At 43.4% G+C, this 10,359-nt stretch overlaps 1 protein-coding gene across 1 annotated transcript in view; it reads right to left on the reverse strand.

Annotated features, from left to right (window-relative positions):
* Positions 1-1,199: 1,199 nt before the first annotated feature.
* LOC101864391 (ubiquitin conjugation factor E4 B) overlaps positions 1,200-10,359 on the reverse strand; it is a gene marked incomplete in the record, with an annotated part of 32,966 nt that continues 23,806 nt past the window's right edge. Inside the window, 8 exon segments of the mRNA XM_035969888.1 lie at positions 1,200-3,165; positions 4,249-4,395; positions 4,842-5,016; positions 5,894-6,085; positions 6,853-6,987; positions 7,990-8,134; positions 9,414-9,540; positions 10,118-10,353. Coding sequence (XP_035825781.1) covers positions 3,107-3,165; positions 4,249-4,395; positions 4,842-5,016; positions 5,894-6,085; positions 6,853-6,987; positions 7,990-8,134; positions 9,414-9,540; positions 10,118-10,353 — 1,216 coding nt within the window.

Below are 10,359 nucleotides of genomic sequence, written 5' to 3' on the forward strand. Positions count from 1 at the left end.
TCACATAGTATTGCAACAGATTTTTTCTCTCCGTTTCCCAGAATCCCCAGGTACAATCTATAAGCACAGTCATCAATAGACAAACGTTGAACGTTGAACAAAATCTTAGCAAAAATGTACAACACACACACAAATATATGCACAATGGCAGAAATGCATTCCCCAAGATGGAAAGAAGACAAAACTTCTGATCATCCTGTCCACAGTTTTTAATCTCAGGTGTCCAAGACCAACAACCTACAAAAATTATTATTTAAAAAATCAAAACAAAACACGAACCTAAAACGTAATGCAAAGTGATAACTCGCTCCAAGGAGTGAGACAAAAACGCGGGTGATCTAGAGGAAAAAAGATAAAATCGCAAGCCTTCGAAGAGATTACGAGCAGAAGTATAGAACAGCAAACCCCCTCCTAATCATTTTGTTCATTCATCTTCACGCTCCATTCTGTTTGAAACTGAAGTGGTGGAGTAGATTCTTGGGAGGAGAGGGGCTGTATGGGGGGGGGTACTGCAGTCAAATCTTGCCCATACCACACCAGACGCTGAGCTGGTATGATCATCAATAAAAAAAAAAAATGCAGAAATGAACACAAGAACACACGCACATAGAGACCAGAAGCAATTTAACACAGCCCTACACTCCAGCCAACAGATAGGAGAAACCAAGACCCAAACACTTATCCCACAAACACATGTGGACACAACAACCATCTCACTCGCACAAATCTTTCCTTTCCCACACCCACAACAAATCAAACAGTCCACCAGAACATATTCCACAAAAGTCCCTTCCCACCATTATAAAACTTTCAAAGTCACAGCTTTTATTAAAAACACCAGTGCCCAGTGCTGTAAACGTGGGAGACGTAAGCTGTTGACAGGGTATCCGCAACATTGCCGTCATCTTTAAAAGTACAGTGTATAACGCAGTTGTCGCAATTTTACAGGAGAATCTGTAATGGATGTGTGATTTTCTGTCAACATGCAGGGTAATGCGGTAGTCCCGAGATTGAGAACTCCACAAACCTAACACCAACAAAGGGAAGTTTAGTTTAGTAAAAGAGTTTTACGGAGCTCGCCACAGCAAAAGTATAAGGTCATATGACTGTCCCCGTGGTTTTATGCACCCCACATAATTTAGCAAAATTTGATCATTTTTTGCATAATTATAATTTTTGATTATTTTCCTTTATCATTCATTCTTCGTTAAAATTAACACAATCGCATAATTTCACATTTTTGGGCTCAGTTTCCGTTTTTTCAAAATTTTTCTTGCATAAAACAACGGGGACAGATAAGAGCTCGCCAAAAAAGGGATATTGATAATAAAAATCCGCAAGTAGTAGTAGTAGTATAGTATAAGGTTTTACGGCGCTCGCAACTGCTAAGGTAATCCGCAAGTATTAGAAAATATCTGTCTATATAAGTAAGAATACACACTGTTCAAGCCACCCAGGGAGGGATGAGATGTTAGAAGAATCAATCATTACTATTTTTCCTGCTCCCTAAACAAGAGTGAAATTCCTTTTCGGAAAGAAAAAACAATCTATCCGTTTAGAGAAAAGAGTATTTTCAAACAAACAAAAATAATAAAGGACGGAAACGGACAGAAACAGACACGACACATACATACAATAGAAAACTAAATAGAAAACTTTAGAAAGGAAGAACTCATACAGACGATTACTGGCACCAAGTTTTCTCCAACAAACAAAGGACAACTAGAGAGAAAGAGAGTGAGAGATAATGAGAGAGAATGAGATAGATAGAGAGAGAGAGATAGAGAGAGAGAGAGAGATAGAGAGACAGAAAACTGGAACGGTCTCCACTACCAAAACACGAGGTGCCAACTGCAACATGATGGAAACTGCCCGGCCTTCTCATAACTGCAAGAACAGAATGGGAACAGGAATACAGCCGATTGAAATCTATAGAAACATCTGTAGGCCAAAAACTGGGGAGCACGTACAACTCTTCTGACAATCCATCGACTTTTTGTTCTGAAGCTGCCATACGGTCCTGTAGACCGCAAAATGATTGTTTGAGTGGGCGGAGGAGATGGAGGGGGGGGGGGCTTGAGACATGAAAAGTCGCAGAAAAAATAAAAGCAGGCACACATTTGATCAAGCAGACACACAACATATCCTAAACATCAAAGAATCTCAAAACGTTACTTTCTCACAAATCAAGTTTTGCATTCTACAAGGAGAGCGCGGCAACAGCCCCATTTCACCAGGAAGCAGACAGATAAGAGCTACAGATCCCAAAATGCAAAAGAAGTAGCAGAAGCAAACTACTACATACATTAGAATGTTTATTAACCACCATTAACCACCTGCACCTTTTTTTTTAAAGATACCCAACAAATACTTCAATAAACTGCATCGCTGTTGCAACATCCAGAAGAGACAGCTCATAGCATCACAACACTATCTGACAAAGTTATTAAGAGCTTCAAACGACATTTCCTCCAGGCTTCCTCCTAATTTGGCCAGACGACGACTTTCTTCCGACTCCCAGTCCAGGCTGATATAGTGGAGAAAAGGAATGCTGCAACAACCAGGGTGAGACCGAGCAAGCTTCATGCTTTGAAAAACCACAACTTTGTTTAAGGGTTTGAGAAAAAAAACCCAGGGAAATCACATCAGCTCCTTGTTAATAGTTCTCTACTGGCTCTGAAAGTCCCACTGTGTAGTGTACACACAAGTACGTACACACACACACACACACACACACACACACACACACACACACACACACACACACACACACACACACACACACACACATCCATCAGATTCACCCGTGTAATTATCGCGCAACATAAATCTTTATATGCACTCACATGAATACACATATGCAATCACCCGAAAAGCACATATGCACACACACATACATTTCAAATACGCACACATATATTTCAAACACACACACACACACAGACTTGATATCTACATGCACATTTGACATCCACAGGCATATACACCCAAACTCTGTGCACGCACACACAAACACACAAACTCATACTCGCAAACTCTGCACACACACACACATACTCGGAGAGCCACACTAGAGCTAGTAAGCCAACCAGCAGGCTGCACAGATTTAGCTGGATTTCCTTTTCTCCGCCAACCACGCGTCTATTTTCTCCTTGAGATCTGTGGCTGAGGAAGAGAAGAAAAAAAGATTGACAACATTATAGTGAGCAAGACATTTCGATGCTGCCATCACCGTTTCATGTCGGGCATAATAATAATAATAGATCGAATTTACATAGCGCGCCTCCATCCCATACGAGTATATCTTTGAGCGCTTTACATCAACCACATGTTCACTGAGCGATTCACCAAAGATAAAACATTTCACAGTAACAAAAATACCCACTTCAACCACATAAAGAAGAACTTTCACAACCAAACAATCATACACACCTAAGGAAAGCAGTAAAAAACAAAACACATCAGCGCTTACTAACACACTACAAGTAAGAATTAAACAAATGACAACAGTGACATTTTAGTCTGAGTAATTCTAACTTTAACCGTAAATGGTTTTTTGAAAGTTTTAGTAAGAGTTTTACAGCACTTGCTAAACAATAGGTAAGGTCAGATAAGTTCCAAAGATTAGATGCGTTACAAGAGAGTACCAAACACAAAATAAGAAGGACTAGAGATATGGACGTTAGATGTTTGATAGGAAAGAAGGAGCAAACCACACCAGCGCATCTGCCAACCACTAACACTGTAAATGTTCTGCATCCCCATCAACATAATTTAGACCATTTAGGAGTCGGTCTGCTCCAATCCTACCTGCAGGCACCAACCTGGGCTGAGAGGGACACAACACATCCCAGCAAACAGAAATATACTTGACCAAAATAAACCCACAAACCATCACACACAGAACCCCACACACAAACCCTCACCTGGTACCAGCTGCTCCTCTGTCAATGGCTGTCTGTTGAAGGGGTCGTTCTGCGAGTTGAGCAAGTGACGTACGATGATGGCCTTACCACTAACCACCACACACAAAAACCACGCACACCAATCACCACACACACAAACCCACACACTAACAAGCCCTCACCTGGTACCAGCTGCTCCTCTGTCAATGGCTGTCTGTTGAAGGGGTCGTTCTGCGAGTTGAGCAAGTGGCGTACGATGATGGCCTTACCACTAACCACCACACACAAAAACCACGCGCACCAACCACCACACACACAAACCCACACACTAACAAACCCTCACCTGGTACCAGCTGCTCCTCTGTCAATGGCTGTCTGTTGAAGGGGTCATTCTGCGAGTTGAGCAAGTGACGTACAATGATGGCCCGCTCCATGACGTTCCCGCTGGGCAACATCACCGGATTCTCCATCAGCGTATCCATGAGCGGATCTGCACGGGGGTGCGAGTGAAAGATAAGGGAGTGATCTTAGATTTCGCAAGAGTTTTACGGCACTTGCAACACATTAAGATCACATAAGTGCCAAAAAATAGGAATAATAACAATAATGATAATAATAATAGTAATAATAATGCTGATAATAATAGTAATAATAGCATTAATATAGCAAGCTTGCATAGTGTACCTTTAAACTCGTCCAGTATATTGCCATAGTCCGTCTCGGACTTGTTCTTCTGCGCCAGTAATGCCTAGTAATAATAATAATACTAATAATAATAATAAATGCACTAATATAGCAAGTCGTATATAGCGTACCTTTAAACTCGCTGTAGTCCATTTCGGACTTATTCTTCTGCACCAGGAAGGCATAGTAATAATAATACTAATAACAAAACTAATAAATGCATTAATATAGCAAGTTGTATATATAGCGTACCTTTGAACTCGTCTGGTATATCGCCGTAATCCATCTCGGACTTGTTCTTCTGCACGAGGAAGGCCTCCACTCTGCCCTGCAGCTCCCTGAACGTGTTCACCTCATCCGGGGTCTTGATGCAAGCCTTCACCATGCAGTCCATGGCATTGTCAAACAGCTCCTTGCGATACGATCTCTGCATGGAAACAGGAACAGCGTTAGCAGCCTGACGTGTTCATGACCTTATTACAGTACAGCACGGATAGGTCGAACACAGAAGACTCGAATTCACGCATTCGTCGAACTGCGCCTGCGGTCCTGGGTTGTATTTTTTTTTGCTTTTTTATCCCTCGAACTACGGATCCCTCGAACTACCGAGGCCAGTCCAGACAAATTCGAGCTATCCGTGTTATACTGTATTTACCAAAACTAAACTATACATGCTCTGGTATTGACACACTAATCTCACCTCGTCATTAGCGATGGCCTTGGCGAAATCCTGGCCCTTCAAAAACATGCACACATTAACACACACAAACACTATAGTAGATTAGCCAAACACATAACATCACTTCACGCAGCAACGACCTAATTTACCAAAACTTAAACTACACACTCTCTGGTATCCACACACACAGACACACACACACACACACATCTCACCTCGTCATTAGCGATGGCCTTAGCGAAGGCCTCACAGTTGAAGTGCAGGTAGATGTCTGAGAGCACACTGAGCCAAACACGTAATGTTGGGCAGCTGCGCACTCTGGTAACCCAACACATCTCGTCTCACACAGCAAAGAGTCAGTGACCTAATTTACCAAAACTTAACTATACACACTCTCTGGTAATGACACAAACATCTCACCTCGTCATTAGCGATGGCCTTGGCGAAGGCCTCACAGTTGAAGTGCAGGTAGATGTCTGAGAGCACACTGAGCCAAACACGTAATGTTGGGCAGCTGCGCACTCTGGTAACCCAACACATCTCGTCTCACACAGCAAAGAGTCAGTGACCTAATTTACCAAAACTTAACTGTACACACTCTCTGGTAATGACACAAACATCTCACCTCGTCATTAGCGATGGCCTTGGCGAAGGCCTCACAGTTGAGGTGCAGGTAGATGTCGGTGAGAACATTGAGCAGCTTCTTGGGCTCCCAGCCGTACTTGTCGGAGTTCTTCACCTTCAGGTTCTTGCACTTCGGCCCACACAGCTGCTGCAGGTTGAAGTTCAGCATGGCCGTCAGCCGGTCCGCCAGTTCCTGGGTGTGACATCACGAGATGATAGGGTTGTTATTTGTGTGTGTATTATTTGTGTGTGAGTGTGTGTGTGTGTGTGTGTGTGTGTGTTTGTATGAGTGTGAGCATGTGTGTACACCACAGGACAACAGGGTGGGGTATCAGCAGAGGAGCGTGTGTGCGTATGCATGCGTGCGTATGTGCGTACACGTACATGCTTGTGTGAACAGCTGCAAGATTAAGACAGAGAACGAGTGAACAAGATACACTTGTCCAATCACCTTTCGCTTAGTTTCAGTATGAGTTTTACAGCACTTGCAACACACATAGGTCAAACAAGCACCAACGATTATGAGAGATTCTATTGGAGAGTAACAAATATTTTAAAAAAGGTTACATATCAGAAAATAATATTTTCAGGGAAAGAAGGAGCAAACCACATTAAAGCACCCGCCTGCCCGCCCGCCCGCCCGCAAGGACTTTTGTTAGCCCGACTCGCAGGCATTTTGTCTTAGCAAGTGCTTTACGGCACTTGCAACACAATAAGGTCATATAAATGCCGAAGATTAAAGGTGTTACAAGAGAGTAACAAACACAAAAAAGACGGAGGGGAGATAAAGACTATAGATGTTCGATAGGAAAGAAGAAGCAAACCACATCAGAGCACCCGCCAACCAACCACCAAAAGATATTTTCATAGGAAAGAAGGGGCAAACCACATTAAAGAACCAAGCCTGCCCACCTGCCCACCCGCCCACTATCCACATGGACTTTTGTTATCCCGACTCACAGGCACGAGGAAAGGGTCGATGATCTTGGTGGAGAGGTAGTGGAACATCTCCACCGTCTCCGAGGCCAGGGTCAGGTAGTTGCGGCACTGGCGCTCGTCCGAGGAAAGCTGCCGGGTCTTGGACTGCTGCTGTTCCTGGAGGGAGGGAGACAGAAAGAGAGAGAGAGATGGAAGATGTGCCTAATGTAGTTCCTGATTTGTTCATGACAGAGAGAGGGGGAGAGGGAGAGGGGGAGAGAGGGAGAGAGAGAGAGAGAGAGAGAGAGAGAGAGAGAGAGAGAGAGAGAAAGAGAGAGGGGGGGAAGAGAGACAGGGGGAGGGGGGAAGAGAGAGAGAGGGAGAGGGAGAGGGAGGAGAGGGAGAGAGAGAGAGAGAGAGAGAGAGAGAGAGAGAGAGAGAGAGAGAGAGAGAGAGAGAGAGAGAGAGAGAGAGAGAGGGGAGGGGACAAGAGAGAGGGGGGAGAGAAGAGAGATAGAGAAAAATTGTTTTGGTAGGATTTTTAGATGATTTCAACGATTTTAAAGGCCTTTGGCACATTCATCCACACATTATGAAATATGACTCGGAAAATACATAAATTGATGCAGAGCACATCATGTTTTATATTCTTTTAGTGAGGTTTAACAGTGCTCGCAACTGCTTGTTGTTTGTTGTTTTAGTAGAGGTTTTACGGCGCTCGCAACTGCATAAGGTCATATGAGCGCCAGAAGAATAGAGGTGTTACAAGAGAGTAATAAACATAAAAAAGAAGAAGGGGAGATAAGGATGATAGATGTTAGATAGGAAAGAAGAAGCAAACCACACCAGAGCACCCGCCAACCACCCACCTCGCAACTGCATAAGGAACAGCACATCATAGAATTACATAAATTGGGGGGGGGGGGAGACAGACAGACAAAGAGAGAGAGAGAGAGAGAGAGAGAGACAGACAGACAGACAGACAGACAGACAGACAGACAGACAGACAGACAGACAAGACAGACAGACAGACAGAGAAAGAAAGAGAGAGAGAAAGAGAGAGGGGGAAGGATGGTGAATGGGGTTAATGAAGTTCCTGCAGAGCACCCTTGTACAACCACCCGCCCACCCACCTGTAAGGAGGGAGGGGAGGAGGGGGCACACAGGTGGCTAACTTACTTTGCTGAGGGCGTTCCACCTGGTCTTGTTGTCCATCAGGTCCTGCACCTCGTGGATGCGCTTCAGACAGTCCAGGCTCTCGTCCAGGAGGAAGGTGGTGTCGTTCATCAGCATGTTCACAAACCGCACAAACTGCTTGCCCGAGCTGAAATGAAAAAGAGATGGAAAGATAGAGTGAGGGAGAAGGAGAGAGAAGGACATTTTTAAAAATATTTTTATTGGTAAGAGTTTTATGGCACTTGCAACTGGATAAGGTCACATGAGCGTGCAAGACACATTAAACATTTTCAGTAGGTAGGAAATTTAGAATTTGGCCTGGGTGGCGGCCGAAGCATACTCATCGATTTTAGACCACCAAGGGATCTTTAAGGTGCGCATCTTGCACACGGGACCTTGTTCTAGAAGGCTAGGTGTAGATCTTTCTTTCCAGAAGATCAGGGGTGTTGCTGAAAGACAGCAGTAAGAGAGAGAGAGAGAGAGAGAGAGAGAGAGAGAGAGAGAGAGAGAGAGAGAGAGAGAGAGAGAGAGAGAGAGAGAGAGCGAGAGAGAAGGGGAGAGAGAGAGTGAGTGAGGGAGGGAGAAGGAGAGAGAAATGATCCTCACTGCTTCCTCCGAGGGGAATTAGGAAATTGAAAGAGGAAAAGAGGTCAACCTCTAAGGTACAAACCTCAAGAGAGATCAAATATGGAAACGGGCGACAGAAAAATCAAAGCCAAGTAAAGATACTGGTTTCAAGAAGTAAGAGAAAAAGGACATAACAGCAAAGACAAAGGCTTCCTTTTAGTTTGAGTAAAGAGAAGCCCATCGACATAGTAAGTCATTTAGTGCACGAAAAATGAAAGACAGACTGACAGAAACAACAGAGGGACAGAAAAGAAAAAACTTTCCAGCAGCTCCCCTCAACCACCCACTGGCGACCTCTGCTGAAGAGGCACAAAAGGACTGAATATAGCACATGACCCTCGTCATTTCCTTGCACACCGTCTAATCAACTACATGCACCAGTTGCAAAGAAAAAAAAAGTCCAAGCACAAAAACAATCTATGGTATTGACTTAACAGTATTCACCTTTACAAAAACAAAAACTTATCGAAGACATTTATTGCTTTCAAAAATATCTTTCATTTTTTCTAGTAACAGCTTTACGGCACTTGCAACACAATAGGTCATATAAGTGCTTAAGAGTTGAGGTGTTACAAGAGAGTAACAAACACAAAAAAGAAGAAGGGGAGATATAAGGATGATGGAGGATGGATAGGAAAGAGGGGAGAAAAACCACCAATTGAAAATGTCTTCATAACTTTAAAAATATACAAATGCAGGAAAACCATACTTAAAAATTCGCCTTCTTACTGAAGAACATAAAACCAAACAGACAAGAAAACAAAGCAGCTGGGAGGAGATAGAAGCGTGTTTGTACTCACGTGGCCTCCTCCATAAACTTGTGCTGATGTGCCAGCATTGTCCACATTGTCTTGAAGATAATACTAATGTGGTAACGGATGGTGAACTTGTCGTAGAACTCACTGCTGGCCCCGGTCGATTCAATGTCTGCACACGGCAGAAGGAGACAGAAGGGGAAATTCCAAATTGGGCAATAATAAAAACCAAAAAAAGAAAAGAAAACCCAAAAAACAAAACTACCAAACCTTTTCTTTGATCAAAAAATTCTAATCGCTTGTGGATGAGTCGTTGTGGCGACAGCTATGCTTGTGATATTGATAAGATAAAATGAAGTTAAAATAACAATTAATGGATCTCCGAAAAGAGAAAATTGCTGCAGCAAGGTAAATACGGGGTGTCTTAGGAGAGTAAATAAATAAATAAATATTTTCTAAAAATTAAACAGCAGTAACTCATCTTTACACCAATTTCAACACTATTTTGAATAAATAAAATTCAACCGGGGGGGGGGGGCGTTTCATTTGTCATTATAAAGAAAATCAACTGACATCTCCGAAAAATATCAAAATCTTAAATTTCAAACAAAATTGAGTGAAACATTTAATTTTGCTTATTTTAAATTCTTTTAAACGTTGGGAGGAGTGTATAGGAAGTGGTAATTTTCATACGGGTGACTGTCTTGGACAGGTGGCCATTAAAGTAGGTTAGGCAGGTGAGACCGTACCTGTGTAGAACTTCATGAGCGAGGGCACGAGGTTGTTGACAGCGATCTCCGACATGAGCAACTCCGAGTTAAGCTGCTCCGTCTTAGGCTGGATGCTGGGCTGCAGCACAAACAGGACCTCCACCAGCTTGGCTGTCAGGTACGGGTTGCGGATGTAGGCGGGCGAGCACAGCATCACCAGCATCAGCCGCAGCATCACTTTGTGCTCAGACTCCACCAGGCTGCCCGGCAGGAACCTGCAA

This window comes from Aplysia californica, unplaced genomic scaffold, assembly GCF_000002075.1.
Source record: "Aplysia californica isolate F4 #8 unplaced genomic scaffold, AplCal3.0 scaffold00191, whole genome shotgun sequence".
NCBI lineage: Eukaryota > Metazoa > Mollusca > Gastropoda > Aplysiida > Aplysiidae > Aplysia > Aplysia californica.